Below are 17,529 nucleotides of genomic sequence, written 5' to 3'. Positions count from 1 at the left end.
GATGAAAGATCCAATGTCTTTTTCAAGGTTCATTTTTAATTTCAACTTTTTGTTTGCGCTTTTGTTGTTTTATGTTTGTTTCCCTTAAAGCTTGTCTAGGTCTAAATAGGGCTGCAGGTTGCTTTATCTGTATCGTATTTAGAGTAGGCCCTATGAGGACATCTGCCTTTGACCCAATGATATAGATAGATAATATATATATATGATAACCTTGGTATATTCAAGCAATGTTTAAAAACTCAGGTTTACAACAATCCTCTATTTAGTCCATTTAACTTAGCTGTCCTTCATATATGGTGATTGTTGTACATTTTTAGTGCTATTTATTCTTTTTAATTGGTGTTTTAATTATACTTGCGATGTTAGTATATTGTTTACAATGTTCACAATAGATCTGTATAACTTAGCCCCCTTCTCTTTCTTCAGATTAGAGGAAGCGGTTTTCAATTTCCTCTTATTTTAACATAACTTTTATCGCCTGCGTCGTACACTGGGGGAAACAAGTATTGAACGCGTCAACATTTTTTTCAGTAAGCATATTTCCAATGATACAGTTGCTATCCACGTAAAACAAGTTTGTGCACATGGCCAAGACTCCCAAACACAAGATTGATCATTGAAACCCCATATTTGTGATATTATCAACAAGTGGCTGATATTTCAACAGCTTGGAGTTAAAACAAGTGTCCATGTCCAAATCAAAAGAACATCCCATTTCATTACAACTCTTAGTCACATTCTTAGTATTTTAATCTATAATGGTAACTGGGGTACTTGGAATATTACAGAAAGTGATATTGTTGGTGTTTTCATCATTGATATATTTTTGTCGTTCCCTCCTGCACGTATTTGATGCTTCGTGACACTTAGTCCACCAGTCTCATGCCTTGCTATGTAAAGTCCTTTATTAAAACTGCATCCATTCAGGACATGTGCGGTGGTCTCGTTATCATGGTTAGTGGAGTGAGAAATGCAGTCTGTTTTGTGGTTAGATGGGTACCATGTAGCCAGGTTTGATCTTGTTGGGAAGACTTGAAAGCATGCTTAGGTGGTAAATGTGAGAATATCCTCGCCAAGAGTGGAGTTTGAAAATATGGTGAGGGACAGGAAGTGATTTGCAAATGGTAGAAGTGCCAGTTTTCCCTGTAGTCTGAGGCTTGTCCAGTGTTGTGCACTGTGCCAGCGCTTCATTTTGAGGATTTCTGCCCTCGCACCTGTTTTTGACAACTCGCACTGTGTGTTGCTCACATACACGCACAGTAAACATGCATGCAAATGCACACACGTACGCACACACATGAACAAACACAGGCACGTACGTTGTACGCACACACTCACATGCACGTGCGCACACGCACAGGCACGCACACAAGCACACGCACACGCACACGCACACATGACCACAAACACGTACACGCACGCACGCACAAACTCACACATAAACACACCCACATGCACACAAACACCCACGCATGCACACACACATAAACACACACATATACAGGTACACACACACATGCACACACACACACACACATCCAATTCCCCCCCCCACACACTCACAAGCGAACACACACACACACACACACACACATAAAAACACACACACATGCAGGCAAGCTGACACACACACAGACACACACTCACAAGCGAACACACACACACACACACACACACAGAGAGAGAAGCACACATATACAAAAGCAAACGTACGTGCACACACTCATTTACATGCACGTTGCAAGAGTAGGGGATGGAGTTAGCCTGGAAAATCCAGACCCTGATAATCTAGAAAGACTAGTGTAAGGGTCTGGCCATGAACAATGTAATGGCCCAACTCGAGGGGCGGCAACAAGCATGCATTTAAAAATCTCACTGCACGCAATTGATAACACTAGACCATGTTTACTCTGAATGATTTCGGACTTCCATGCAATCGGATAACACTACGACCAATGTGTACTGTCCTCCAACGTTGCAGTGCTGTCTTCATCAGTTTAGCTGGTTCCCCGGAATGTTGGGGTAAAAGTAACGTGCATCATTGCTCATTGCCAGAGTGTCTCGCAGAGACAATTCCATTGTGCTCTCGCGAGAACTCTGTATTTCCAGGGTAGGATGGAGTAGGAGATGGAGACAAATTGACAAGCGTGATTTATTTTTGTGGAGAGAATGTGTAGGACTGAGTGGCGGTCATATTTTGTACCGCTTTGCGATACATCTAGTTTCCCCCGCTGTAGTTGCTAGAGTTATAAATTATGTTCCCATGGCCATGCTAAAGGATATTCACTATAGGCACCATTAAATATGCTATTTTTCTGAGGTGAAAGATCTTTCAAATACAACACAATAACAAAACTGACCCCATCATGTATTGGGTCCGCCTGGCCATCCATTGTTCCCTTGAGGAATCACATTAGCCAGCAGCAAGCGGCAGGTTTCCTATTGTTCTCTATGGTTCGGCAGCGGAACGGTGGCAACACTGGCGTAACGCTGCGTTGAAAAAGCTGATTGTTGAACTTGGTTCAACTTTCAAAGCGCAACGCGAGCGTATTCAATTGACAAACTGTTTGTGTTGAACGAGATAAAAACGTATTAGGTGGGGATCACATCAGCCAGCGGCAAGCAGCAGCGCAAACGTAACTCAACGCTCAGACCATAATAAGTTTTATCTCGTTCCTAAGCAACACAAACTTTTTAGCGTTATACCAGCATTGCCACCGTTCCGCTGCCGAACAATAGGAAACCTGCCGCTTGCTGCTGGCTGATGTGATACCCGCCCAAAAGTAGGGGGTCACCATGTCAGTCCTGATGTTCTCCATCTGAATCAGCACCCGGATGGATGAATCTTTTTCTCTCCGTCCTTTACTGATCAGTTAGGGGTGAAGGACTACCATCACCTGACAGCTCTTGTCTGTATTGTATGTTTTGCTGTTGAAGCTCACCTTTACACTGCAAACCTGGACAGTTCATACCTTTCTGTAGTGTTGTGAACATCATGATCTGTGGTCATAGCTTTGCTGTACCATATGATGAGTATAGGAAGAATGTTCGCAACTGAAACTGATGTGGAAACCATGCGTGACTAGGCCTATCTGCTTATGTGTCTGTTGGAACACTATAAATAGCTTTTACGCAAATGAACACTAAGCTTTGTCTCACAACAAATTTACACTAACATTGCAAAACAAATGGTTAACTGTACCCACCTAAATGAAACACTCACTAACAGGTTTAGTTTGCCCTGTGTTTCATTTATCCGGTGGTTACAGTTAACCATTTGTTTTGCAATGTTAGTGTAAATTTGTTAAAAATACTGTTTTTTATGCTTTATCAATCTGGTAACATATATTTGAGATTTAGAATGTGATTACCTAGCTGCTTTCAGACATGTCCTCCACAGTATATGCAGAGCTTTGTCAAACGGAGGTCCGACCCTTTGGGTGATTCAGATATGATGCTAACATACTGACATTATGCGGTCCTATGTGTGACCGACACCGACGCTCATGAACAGAATCTCTGCACGGTTGGACAGGTTGAACGTGGTTGAACACTCATATGAACAGAATCACCGCATGTTTTTTCCTTGGTTCAGACACAAGTTCATTTACATAATGTCTGTCGGAAATACTAAGAAGAGCCGCACTGTAAACCCTAATTCGTTCAATAAACATAAAATTTTCGAGGTAACACGTTGCCCTAAATATTTTATGTTATGTATTGTTCAATAAACGAACAAATTTACGTCAAGTGTACGACATGTGCCAAATAGTAATGCATGATGAATTTTAGTACAATAAACTAGTTTTGCATGTTACAACAACGTAAACTTGCGATGAAAGAATACCTTCAATGTATGTTTATGTAACTTATAAATACTTACTATTTTAACTTGAACTTTTAGTTAAGTGAGCATAAAATGTCTTTTTAATTCAATTAAAAGTTCATTAGACATTTCTTATAGTTAAATGTGTTTTAGGCTGCTTAAGCTATGAAAGTAAAAGAAACAGTTTATATTCAGAACACTTGAGTGTTTATTCAATTGTTACTCAACTCAACAATCTTTTTCAGAGTTCAAAATACATCTGATCAATATCAAAATCACAGAGAATAGAAATACAAGCTCTATAGAAATTCTACATACACACACAGATGTAGAATACACCATCAATACAATTTCAACACACACACACACACACACACATATATATATATATATATATATATATATATATATATATATATATATATATATATATATATATAAAAGTGTCAGCTGATCTAGACGTTTCCCAAAGTGGCAAAAGGCTAAATGGGCCAGACCCCACACACACACACACACACAAAATGCACCTTTATGCAAAAAATGAACATGGGCATTGACAAGGCAGTCAAAAAGTACCACTCTCAAACACTGGATAGGTGTACACACAAACACAAACACTGAGGTATTATTATAAACATTAACATCCACCATAATATACCACCCTGCAAACACCTGGGTACACAATACAATTGCTCTCTCCCCATCTCACTCACATTCACTCAGACACACTCACTCACATTCACACCTTACAGCTGATTTGTCAGTGTTAATACTTTCCTTTTTAGCATCCCCACAATACCAGCCTGCAAACAGCTAGGTACACAATACAATTGCTCTATCCCCGTCTCCCACAGTCACTCTCACTCTCACACACACTTGGAGTCCCCTCCAAGAAGATGGAGTCAGAGGATGCGGTGCAATATCTTCCTCAGTGAAGCAGAAGATTCCTGTTCCAATGTGTCTGTATACGCCCTCGTCATTAGTGACCTAAACATAACACACACACACACACATATATTTAATTAGAAATACAGCACATTGTTATTACTTTTAAAACCTAATCAAGTACAAATTACATCATAATTGGGCATTGTACATTGACCTTACCAAATACATATTCAGACTGGAAATACAAAAAGGTCCAGATTAAAAATTGTGACCAGCCACCCTTGTGGTCATGTTGGGCTTGTAGGTAGTAAGGAAAATCAGAGCACACAGTAACATATTTGAGTACTGACTTGAGATTATAAAGTGAAATTAAACCTGGATTACATAAGGAATGGCATGCTGATTTCACATTTTATATTATAATATAAATTGTAATTTCGTGTCCTATTAGGATGAACCACAAATGTCTTACAGCAAATTAACTCACTCTTCATGACATTATTGGCTTTATTTATATATCTAACAACTGAAGAATTATACTTCAGTGATACTACTTACAAAGCAAGTCTTGAAGAAATCAGCTGAGTTGTCATCAAAGAGTATTGGAAGCCCTCTCAGGACAAGGCATCTGATGTCAGCAGTGTCCGATGTCTGGTTTGCAGTGAAAGCAGAGACATTAGAGACATTAACACAGTAACATTAGAGAGTGACATTGCAGACAGCTATCATTCAAGACATCCATACACCAAAATCAGTAGTATCACTTCAGCTTACAAACCTTTGTTTGGCGCAACAGACCATCCAGAAGTTGTCCCTTTAGACCTCTCTTTGACCTGATGATTTCAACAAGTTTAGGGCAAAGACGATCCAGAGACTCAGAATTCCTGTTTCAGGTTTTTCCCTACCACTCTGCTGAATTCCTGGGAGACCTGAAACAGAGTCAGAAATAAATCATGTTTATCAAGACACTGTGAACAATCATTTATGTAGTTCGCTTCATATTACAGGGCTGTCCCATCTACTCATAAAAGGAATTGGGGTGATGAAATGATGAAGGGGGATGTGTGAGGGTGGGTGTGTGTGGGTGGGTGACATCAAAGGCTACAGTAATATTATGTTAACTTCACATGGCTGCATTATATTAGACTTTTACAGACATTAACAGAGACAATCAAACCTTACCTGATTTTCAACAAAGAGTGCTGGCCAATGCTTTATCATCTGGCTCACAGGAGGCTTGTCCATCACAACCTCCTTTCTTCTAAGCGACAACGTGAAGGGCAGATTGCTGTGATGGACCTGGCAAATGAAACCGGGACATGTGAGTCCTAAGCGTGCCAAAGGACTTAAACGTGCACAAACACTCATTGTAAGGACAACGAAACGGTTCGCTTCTAGTACAGCTACCATGCTTCAGTCTGTAACTTAATGCTTTAATATGTCCTTTCTTCTCGCAATTAAATGCGTGATACTTGCATTTCCAGTTTATGTTCCTTTCTTTATTTTAATGTTGCTGCATAATTTAGCATGTAGTTAGAAATACCTAACGTTATGTAGGCTAAGGGATAACGACCACCGAAGTGTCCTGAAGTGCGGGCGAGGGGCAAAGAACTCCCCGACGCGCAGCGGAGTTGCCTCCACCGGAGTCCATTAATAGGCTACCGTATAACTGGACACACCTAGAAGGCCGTTATCCCGCTTATCCCCCGGTTGCTACTGTAAAGCCATGCCTTTATAGCACGCAAAGGAAACACACGGTTCAGTTTAAAAAGAAGCCCACTAATTCAGCTTGTTGTAGCTGCTACAACTTTCATTGATAGCATGGACAGTTAGCTTGTTTACAGTTGATTCCTTTGTTGCAAAGCCTGCCTCCAGACTCAACCGTCGTCCTACTATGGTTGTCATAATTACCATTCATAAGCATTGATATGGAACAGCGATAGTAGGTCTATGTAATAGCAGAGCCCGTTTGGTAATAGCTAATGTAAAATGGCAATTGAACTTAAATGGCGAATGAACTTATTTACAGTTATTGGCTAAACTGCTACTTAGCGGAGGCTATCTAATGACAAACTTATGTTGGTAATCGCATAACAAAATAAGAAACAAAGGGGGGGTAAATACCTTGGCTTTTTTCTGTCTTGTTTCAATTTTAAGAAGTATGTGTCTTGCTCTCATGTCGTGAACCGTCCGTGACTTCTATCTCCGTCGTCTGCGGGAAATCCCCGGGTTTGGGAGTGGAAAAAAGTGCATTTTGGCGGAATCCAATCAAATCTTCTTTCCTGGGCCACATGTTGCTCAAAATGTTGATACAACTGAAAGATCCCAGTTGATTCTACAAATTCATGAAAACCATTCTCCTCACTCAAAATAAGCGTGTAATATGTGGGATATTCTGAGATTTGTGTGCAATGTACAACTTTTTATAGGTTCAAACAAAATGTGGGATTACAGTGCGGCTAACTTCGGAATTCCAACTAGCCGGTTATGTTCAGATATACGGCCGAACCGCTTGACATTCACAGAATATGTGGACTTGCACCTAGGTCTGAAAGCAGCTTATGACTATTTTTAGATAGCAGATTTGAAAATACTGCTCTTTAATGTTTTTTTTTTATTAGTATCTGTACTTGAGTATTAACATTTTTGAAAACTTGTGACATTTACTCCACTACATACATTTGAAAGGCAAATGCTGTACTTTTGACTCCACTACATTTGAAATATGAGCATGAAGTACTTTTAACCACATTTGATTCTTTGAATGTAATAATGCGATAGACCATCTTGAAGATCATTTTTTTGAAATAGTCCAATTTGCACTTGGCTGAATTGTGACATGATTTTTCATCAGAACATCCTTCATAGCCTGAGAGAACCCAGACAAACCTGTTAATTAAAATTTGAGAAGTGGTCTGGTGTTAACCAGGCTATCCTCCATGATGAGTGTGAAATTGAAATTAAATTAAACAATCACCTGACATTCACCACATAGCTAGATCTTTAGTGTACATCATGTAAGGGATAATATAGAATGCCGGTCATTATCAGAAAATATGTCCCAACAGGATGAACAGTACCCCGAACACAGCTGATCCACCGTCTGCTTTCACTTTTGAATGAAGTTCCAATGCAAGAAGTGACTATATATGGACCTGACTAATTGGCGGAGTGATATGAAAGATGTGAATTAAAAGCACAAAACCCATTTTCCTTGACAGCTGTCTGTTATACTTAGCAACGGTCTGTTATCGAGAAATATCAGACCACCGAATGTTGGGAAGGCCTATTCAAGTGAATGGAGCATTATGAAGAGCTGTGTAATAATAAACAATAAGTAGCCTAATCTACTCATGATTCAGTTATCTGGTTTTATTTAGTTATCTGATCCACTTGATCTTGAGCTTCACCTTCTTAGCACAGCAGAAGTCATCTCTTGCAAATGATTTAACACATTTTCATTGGTTTAACTCATGTTTCACATCATTTTTCAAAACATTTACTGTAATACAGTTCACAAAGACTCCAAACTCCATTGGATTAACTGTGTGTAACAAATGGAAAACATTTATCCAAAGCTAATAGATATTGCTTGCAAACTTATGAACTTGTAATGTCAATGTGTGAATCTCCTTTGCACAATTCTTCAATCAGCAATCATTCATTATCCATAAGAGATAACAAAGCAAACATTTCACTACAAGTTGTGTTGTTTAAAGGCAAATTTTGCTTTTGCTGTGTTTTAAATGTATTAAGAGTGAGTATTTTGCAAGCAAAATGTAATTTTGGCCAGAGTGATTCTGTTTACACCTGTGTGTTATTGTAACTGTTTGTCAGAGTGTCAGACTTGTCACAAGCATTACAGTTTTTCTCGATCGTTTTGATGCTTGTGTCAACTCTGACATCACATTCTCAAAGCAGTTAACACCTGTGTCTGAACAAAAGCACTCTGGCCAAAATGACACATTTTGCTTGAAAAAGGCTGTTACTCTCACTTAAAACATGCAGCAAACACTTAAAACATACAGCAAAATCTTGCCTTCAAACAACACATCCTGTCATTAAATCACTGAGTGATTTCAATCATTACACACTGGACAACAAAATGCCAAATCTAGTTCCTAAAATGAGCATTTTTGCTATGTCTGTTCCATTTCTTTCTCATTTTTCTGGTATCTGAAAAAACTGTGAAAAGACAAAATGTACAGAATAAAAAATAATGTATTCATTCCTCCCAAGATGTAACTGTCATTGACATGTAAGACCTACAGTAATCACCTAGGCAAAACAAATTTCATTGAACTACAATTTGTCATTTTTCATCGAAATAGACTTACAGTAAACACCTTTTGTACTGTTTTCTTCACCAAATAGGCAATACAGTACTTTGTCTAAATGTGCATTAGATCCATGCTTGCAAATAGCAACACAGAACAGACATGGTATCTCATTATGCATAATGAATGACTGCTAATTGAAGAACTGCACACAGGTGTATCAGATATTCAGACTTATGCAAGGAATCTATATCACCTGTGAAAAGATGTTTTCCTTTTGTTTAGCACGGGAAAACCAATACAGTTTGGGGTTTTTGAATGACATCTGTGTTAACCCATGTCAACCCATTGGTCACAATTGTGACCGAAAAAAAAAATATATAGAAGCCTCTAAAACTGTACTGGGAAATTTCCCAATACTCTTTCAGTAAATATTGAAATAATAGAGTGTTTCAATGAAATGTGTGCAGTGTCAAATGTTTTGAGTAAATTATCACATGATTAGAGCTGTTTACTTCCTGGTTGCACCTTGAGAAGAGAATTACTGCCTCACAGCTCCCAAATAAAAAGTTTTTAAAGTATGTTAAAATAAACATAGGGAAAAGATTTTTTGTACACATGGTCTTTAAGATGTCTAGTTATGATATATACATTTGTAATTATTCAAATGTATTTGGTCTGTTTGCAGAATGAGTAAACACGTTAACGGTCACAATAGTGACCGGTGGGATAGAATGTTGTATCTAGATGCACACATACTTATATACCTACACACACACACACATACACATACTCACACATAAACACACACCCTCTCTCTCTCTCTCTCTCTCTCCCTCACACACACACACAGACACACATACACATAGATATATACCTACACACACATACACATACTCACACATATACAGTACACACACACACTCTCTCTCTCTCTCTCACCACACACACAGACACACATACACACAGATATATACGCTCTCTCACACACACACACTCACACACAGATATACACACACAAACACACCTACATACACACAGATATACACACACTCATACACATACTCACACTTATACACACACCCCTCTCTCTCTCTCACCACACACACACACACACAGAGACACACATACACACAGATATATACATTCTCTCTCACACACACACACACTCACACACGGATACACTCATACACATACACACAGATATACACACACACACACGCTCACACACAAATATACACACTCACACACACACATACACACACACAGACATACTGTACACACACACACACACACACACACATATAACTATACACACACACATACATGCACACACATGCAGAGACACACTCGCACGCACAGACATACACACTCAGGGTTCTATTTTAACGAGCCGAAACTTCTGGTAAATAAACAATACATACACACACACACACACACACACACGCACACACAGACACACACGCTCACACACAGATATACACACTCGCACACACACACACACACAGATATATACACTCTCTCTCTCTCACACACACACACACACACACACACACACACACACACACACACATACACACACACACACACACACATATACATGCGCACACACACACACACACATACACACACACACACACACACATACATACATACATATACGCACACAGTATATGCACACTAACTCTCACACCTCATGCAGATACACACACACACACACTATATACACTAACTGTCACACCTACAGTACATGCAGACACACACTCGCACACACAGACATACACACTCAGGGTTCTATTTTAACAAGCCGAAACTCTTGGTAAATAAACAATGTTAACATATTTTGACATTTTGCCATTGGTCTCAGTGTCCATATCAGTGTGGAAAGTCCTGTCAGAATACCCTTATTTTAACAACAACAACAACAAAAAAAACAATTTGAGCAACCTACAATGTAGAATATCATATTATCCCACCAGTCATAATTGTGACCACTTTTTCCATCTAGGCTAATTTTCTACTTAAAAAAAATAAAATAATAATAATTCTTGATTATTTCAAAGGGTTGATAATAACGCATATTTGCATGTCTGGGGAAATTTGGGCTTAAATGGGTTAACTGTTTTGCAAAGGGGTGTGAAACATGTGTGAACACATTCGCAAGAGATGACTTCTGCTGTGCACAGAAAGTGTCCATGAAGATCAGGTGGATCCCAGTTTCCTTAAGCAGGTCAAAGCAATCGAGAAAAACTAAGCGATCGAGACCAACTGTAAGCACATCGCACATGAAGGACAGGCTACATAATGCCACCTTGTGGTGACCAGTAAAGCGATCATATTGAGGCTGCTACTACAGTTTTTCTCGATCGCTTTGATGCTCTGACATCACGTTTTCAAAACAGTTACACCCATGTCTGAACAAAAGCACTCTGGCCAAAATTACAATTTTGCTTGCAAAAGGTTGTAACTCTCTCAAAAGACTTAAAATATGCAGCAAAAGCAAATTTTGCCTTCAGACAACACATCCTGTCAAATCAATGTGTGATTTTAATCAATCATTACACACTGGACAACAAAATGCAAAATATAGTTCTCAAAATGAGCAGTTTTTTTATGTCTGTTCAATTTCTTTCTCATGTTTCTGGTATCAGAGCAAAACTGTGAAAAGACTAAATATAAAATAATTGTATTCATTCCTCCCAAGATGTAACTGTCATTGACAAGTAAGACTTACAGTAAGATGAGTACGAGCATCAACAACAGGAGCTGGAGAAGGTGTGCAACCCCATCATCACCAAGCTGTACCAGAGTGCCGGTGGAATGCCAGGAGGGATGCCCGGTGGAATGCCAGGCGGCTTCCCTGGAGCCGGTGCCGCGCCAGGCGGTGGTGCATCCTCTGGACCAACATTGAGGAGGTTGACTAAACAGAAAAGGCCAATACTCTGTATCCCAAAACACTTTAAGAGTATATCCCGTGTCACTTCTGCTATTGGCCTATTGTCACGACTGGACATAAATAATTTCCATCATCGTCATTATTCTTACTGCCATCAATAATTATTGAAAAACATATTGAAAGCCTACAACGCTATTCGATGAGTTAGTCACACATACAAGAATATCTTTCTATTCCACACTGGTTATGTAGATCAAAGACCCAGCGTAAACTGGAATTAAATGGAAGACATTTCTAGAATATTCTTGGGCTATTTTGGTGTAATCTCTGCATGACCTCTTTATCCAACCCTTAAAAAAATATTATTATTTGTAGAATAGAGCGCACCATAATGGGCTCACTGCCATTAGACCACGAAATATATGTTAGTTGTGCAGTGGGATTTTAAAGACCCCGTTGGAAAATGCTCGAATGCTTGTACATTTCCTCTGACAGGTGCAGAGAGGAGTCTTCTTTACAGCGAGGAATTTGATTGGTTTACAGCAGAGTGCGGAGATCCGGAAGAGACTATTTCAACGACCGCTCGCTCTACTGCAGTGTCGGAGACAGCGAACGGTTCTCTTAGCAGAGGCAGCATCCCAAATACAGGTAAAACATTTTTGTGACCATCATATTGCCCTTTCTTTATATAATTGCATACTAATAGTAATAGGTTGCCTCTGTAATTATTCCCTGAAGAGTTTACAAGTCGGGTCATTTTGTAGGGTCATTATCACAGTTTACTACTTTGTTTTGGTTAAGTGAATCCGTTGGAAAATAGCTTGCTGGAACCAGATATCGAATGTAATTTATTTGTGCAATGGGTCGGCTTTGAAATGGCCGAGACATGTTATGTCTGTCAAGCTATCAAGATGCTGTGTAGCACTGCAGTCAGTCGGCTACAACCAAATGGCCGGTGCCGGTAGCCGATGACGTTCAGATGTAGGCAGAGCGCAAGCCATACCGCAGTGAGCGTTTTTGTCCTTCAGAAGCGCAGTTGGGGGAGGGTACAGACGTTCATTTCCAGATGGCATGGGAACATCCATGACAAATCGCATTATCGCTCGAAACACACGCGATAACCTACATCTGATGCCATGGTGTTGATTGCTATATTCCAATGGGCAATATAGGCTAAACTGTATCTGCGAGATAAATATAAAAAATGATGCATAAGGAATATTTTGTCCCTCTTAACACCGCCCCTTGAGCTTCAGTGTGATACATATATTATTACCTTAAATAAGCACTATCCAGGTCTGGTTATTCCTCGGTTAATATTTCATGCTAACTGACCTAGTTTAAGGTAATTAAGGATATTTGAAACTGTTAAAACAACAGCAAGCTACACTCTCGAGCAAATAGAATTGTGTGCACATCAATATTGGACACTTGACAGTATGTTTTCTGCTGTGCTTTGATAAAGTTGCTATGACCTGCAACAAGACAGTTGAAGAAAAAATAAACATGCTATGTGATTATAATGTCCGTTTCCGTTGTGACCGATATGTTAAACAGTGTCTACATATGTAGGTCTAATTCCTATCAATTACTATAACTTTCCTATGACTTCCCTTTTTACTTGGAACAGAAACCATGTCCAAGGGAACTGCAGTAGGCATTGATCTTGGGACCACATACTCCTGTGTGGGGGTTTTCCAACATGGCAAAGTTGAAATCATTGCCAACGACCAGGGCAACAGGACCACCCCCAGTTATGTTGCCTTCACTGATTCGGAGCGTCTCATTGGAGATGCTGCCAAGAACCAGGTGGCCATGAACCCCACAAACACAGTCTTTGGTAAGAGTGATGTTATACTTTATATTGTCCATTAGTCACAGGATGTTTTCTACTTACTACAAGAAAGCTTTTATTGACTTACTATTTCACATGAATTAATTTCTTTCTCTGCGTGTCCATTTTCTCTCTCAGATGCCAAACGTTTAATTGGCAGGAGGTTTGAAGATACAGTTGTCCAGTCTGACATGAAGCACTGGCCCTTCACCGTCATCAGTGACAGCAGCCGTCCCAAGGTTCAGGTGGAGTACAAGGGTGAGACGAAGAGTTTCTACCCTGAGGAGATCTCCTCCATGGTCTTGGTCAAGATGAAGGAGATTGCTGAAGCTTACCTGGGAAAAGTGAGTCGTAGGTGACCACATCACAACTGTATTACATATATTTCTTACCAGTATCAGTATTTCTTACCAGTAACCAGTATTTCTTTCCTACCACTCAAACCTGGTCTTTTTTCTGATTGTCCAAACTTGTTTGCTTTGCAGTCCGTGTCCAATGCTGTCATTACGGTCCCAGCCTACTTCAATGACTCGCAGCGTCAGGCTACCAAGGATGCCGGAACCATCTCAGGCCTCAACGTGCTCCGTATCATCAATGAACCCACAGCTGCAGCTATTGCGTATGGACTCGACAAGAAGGTGACATTTCTGCCAATTCTTATTTGTCACAATTCTGATAATTAAATTTGAGATTTGGAAAAATGGAAAAATGCCTTTGTTAGCCATCATTACATTGTGATAGCTATCGTGAATATAAATACTCTTGCATAAGCATAATTTGTATGTCAGTGTGGATTAACTACTTTGATTAGATTAGCCATTAGATTTCCTAAGAAACTGGCAGCCCTCTGTGGTAATTACTTTGTGTCAGCAGTACACATTGAAGAGAAAAGAGGATGCCTACATTGATTGAAATGCAGATTGCCTATAGTGGATGCCGGCGTATAGTATCTTCACTTATTTTAGTCAGCTGTTTCTTTTAGGTGATTGCTTTAGAAGATAATGTGATCAAAATGTTCTTAATTTGCATCAGGTTGGTGCTGAAAGGAACGTCCTCATCTTCGATCTTGGTGGTGGCACTTTTGACGTGTCCATCCTGACCATTGAGGACGGAATCTTTGAAGTCAAATCTACAGCTGGAGACACTCACTTGGGAGGCGAGGACTTCGACAACCGCATGGTCAACCACTTCATTGCTGAGTTCAAGCGTAAATACAAGAAAGACATCAGCGACAACAAGAGAGCCGTCCGCCGTCTCCGCACCGCCTGTGAGAGAGCTAAGCGCACCCTGTCATCAAGCACTCAGGCCAGCATTGAAATCGACTCCCTGTACGAGGGCATCGACTTCTACACCTCCATCACCAGAGCTCGTTTCGAGGAGCTCAACGCTGACCTCTTCCGTGGCACTTTGGACCCAGTTGAGAAGTCCCTCCGTGACGCCAAAATGGACAAGTCCGCAATCCACGACATCGTCCTCGTCGGTGGTTCCACCCGTATCCCTAAGATCCAGAAACTTCTGCAAGATTTCTTCAATGGCAAGGAACTCAACAAGAGCATCAACCCTGACGAGGCTGTTGCTTACGGTGCTGGTAAGTGTGTTATATATATATATATATACTAGGCATAGTTTAGTATCAGTAACGCTGTGATGAAGTTGATGTCCAGCCATTCGCAGTTTCCACCAGAGGTTGAAAAACCAAAGATGGCACAAGCACCTTCCTTGGATGTCTGAGCGAGAATCTGCTGCTCTGTCTTAATACATTAGTGGTGGGCTAGATTGATAAAACAATTTTCTTTCTCTCCTTTTCAGCTGTCCAGGCTGCCATCCTCTCTGGTGACAAATCAGAAAATGTCCAGGACTTGCTACTTCTGGACGTCACTCCACTGTCTCTGGGTATCGAGACCGCTGGTGGCGTCATGACTGTGCTGATCAAGCGCAACACCACCATTCCGACCAAGCAGACCCAGACCTTCACCACTTACTCCGACAACCAGCCTGGTGTGCTCATTCAGGTCAGTGGAAATAGTTTACTAACCTTCCACATGCACAGCAATGCCAGCTGGCACCCATTACGCTAACCTAGCTGTCAGACTGTAAGATGTCAGCTACTAATGAATAATCTTTGTCATCTTCACAGGTATACGAAGGTGAGCGTGCCATGACCAAGGACAACAACCTGCTGGGCAAGTTCGAGTTGACCGGCATCCCTCCAGCTCCCCGTGGTGTTCCCCAGATTGAGGTGACATTTGACATTGATGCCAACGGCATCATGAATGTCTCTGCTGTTGACAAGAGCACTGGCAAGGAAAACAAGATTACCATCACCAATGACAAAGGTGATTTTTTATTTTCTTCATGCTGTACTACACACTGCAATGCTGAGGTGCTTCTTTACATCATGAAATGACCTTACCTCCATTCCTCGGCTTCCTATTAACCTACTATGTCAACATCTGATCAGGTCGTCTCAGCAAGGAGGACATCGAGCGCATGGTCCAGGAAGCTGAAAAATACAAGGCTGAGGATGATGTCCAGCGTGACAAGGTGTCCTCTAAGAACTCCCTGGAGTCGTACGCCTTCAACATGAAGTCCACCGTGGAGGATGAGAAGCTGCAGGGCAAGATCAGCGACGAGGACAAGCAGAAGATTCTTGAAAAGTGCAATGAGGTCATCAGCTGGCTTGACAAGAACCAGGTAAGCAATACAGTTATCATGTCAGCTTTTTCAATGTTTTCAATTATCCAGCTTAGAGTAAGTAGCACACTTTAATCTTTAACCTTTAAACCCTTCCAGACTGCTGAGAGGGATGAGTACGAACATCAACAACAGGAGCTGGAGAAGGTGTGCAACCCCATCATCACCAAGCTGTACCAGAGTGCCGGTGGGATGCCAGGAGGGATGCCCGGTGGAATGCCAGGTGGCTTCCCTGGAGCCGGTGCTGCGCCAGGCGGTGGTGCATCCTCTGGACCAACCATTGAGGAGGTTGACTAAACAGAAAAGGCCAATACTCTGTATCCCAAAACACTTTAAGAGTATATCCGATGTCAGATAAATACTTGGTCATGCCATGTTGGAAGTGACTAATACTGTACACACACACTGGGCCTAACTGAGTCCTAGACAATTAAAAATCTGCCCCAACAACACTGATTTGAGTCTGTTTTGTCTTTTTCAAAACAAAAGTGTAGTGTGGATATTCATTCAGGTCTGTTTTAGATTGGGCAAAATACTTTTATAATATATAGATTTATTCTCTAAACAGCCTCAGTTAGAACCACAGATGTTTACACCGCAACCACTTTTTTCTACATTGTCCTTGCTAACATAATCTGTACTAAATGCAGATGAATAAATTAGTAACAGATAAGTAATAACCCACTGATAGTGTGACATTAAAAAAATATGGGGCTAAGATTCTGTTACTTCACAATGTATCATATTGCAATTGCACATTAATTGGTGTGGGACACACTATGGTGTGCATGTAATGAAATAAGGGACACCACACCAGTTCCCTTTTGGCCCACTGAACTTTTTATTGTTGTCATAGCTCTGCCTCATTATTAATGAAAAGTCACTGTAGATTTTACTGATTAGTCACAACTTTTATGATTGATGAATTTCCATTGCCTTATAATGGTTAAAACCGTCTAGCCTTTGACTGATATGTCTCAACCTTACCCAATATATCCTGCATCTCGAGTTCTACACGAACCATATTATGATAACTACATGCAGAATATGATTAATCCTAGGAGAGAAAATAGCAACTTGAAACAGTAGGCCTACGTATAGGTTTAAATATATG

The 17,529-nt window shown here is 40.4% G+C and overlaps 1 protein-coding gene and 2 long non-coding RNA genes across 4 annotated transcripts; 1 reads left to right on the top strand and 2 right to left on the bottom strand.

The window, feature by feature from the left end:
• Positions 1-4,279: 4,279 nt before the first annotated feature.
• LOC121708524 lies at positions 4,280-7,023 on the bottom strand. 2 transcript variants are annotated; one of them, XR_006031673.1, is made up of 5 exons: positions 6,839-7,023; positions 5,897-6,013; positions 5,493-5,643; positions 5,273-5,365; positions 4,280-4,813 (listed from the first exon to the last, which is right to left on the bottom strand). It is a non-coding gene; the product is annotated as an uncharacterized LOC121708524 (long non-coding RNA). The 2 variants fall into 2 exon arrangements; XR_006031672.1 differs by lacking the exon at positions 6,839-7,023 and having other exon boundaries at positions 5,897-6,139.
• A 1,565-nt stretch (positions 7,024-8,588) lies between these two features.
• LOC121708532 lies at positions 8,589-11,449 on the bottom strand. Its single transcript, XR_006031687.1, has 2 exons — positions 11,400-11,449; positions 8,589-8,642 (listed from the first exon to the last, which is right to left on the bottom strand). It is a non-coding gene; the product is annotated as an uncharacterized LOC121708532 (long non-coding RNA).
• Positions 11,450-12,440: 991 nt separating this feature from the next.
• LOC121708503 (heat shock cognate 70 kDa protein-like) lies at positions 12,441-16,867 on the top strand. The gene is made up of 9 exons (XM_042091209.1): positions 12,441-12,535; positions 13,518-13,727; positions 13,860-14,065; positions 14,207-14,359; positions 14,754-15,309; positions 15,531-15,733; positions 15,859-16,057; positions 16,183-16,415; positions 16,515-16,867. Exons 2-9 carry the CDS (start codon positions 13,523-13,525, stop codon positions 16,710-16,712), a joined length of 1,953 nt encoding a protein of 650 aa, XP_041947143.1. The 5' UTR covers positions 12,441-12,535; positions 13,518-13,522; the 3' UTR covers positions 16,713-16,867.
• Positions 16,868-17,529: the final 662 nt, after the last annotated feature.

Source organism: Alosa sapidissima, chromosome 5, assembly GCF_018492685.1.
Source record: "Alosa sapidissima isolate fAloSap1 chromosome 5, fAloSap1.pri, whole genome shotgun sequence".
In the NCBI taxonomy this organism is placed as follows: domain Eukaryota; kingdom Metazoa; phylum Chordata; class Actinopteri; order Clupeiformes; family Clupeidae; genus Alosa; species Alosa sapidissima.
The sequence above is the reverse complement of the archived record's forward strand: the minus strand, read 5'-3'. Positions and strand labels throughout refer to the sequence as shown.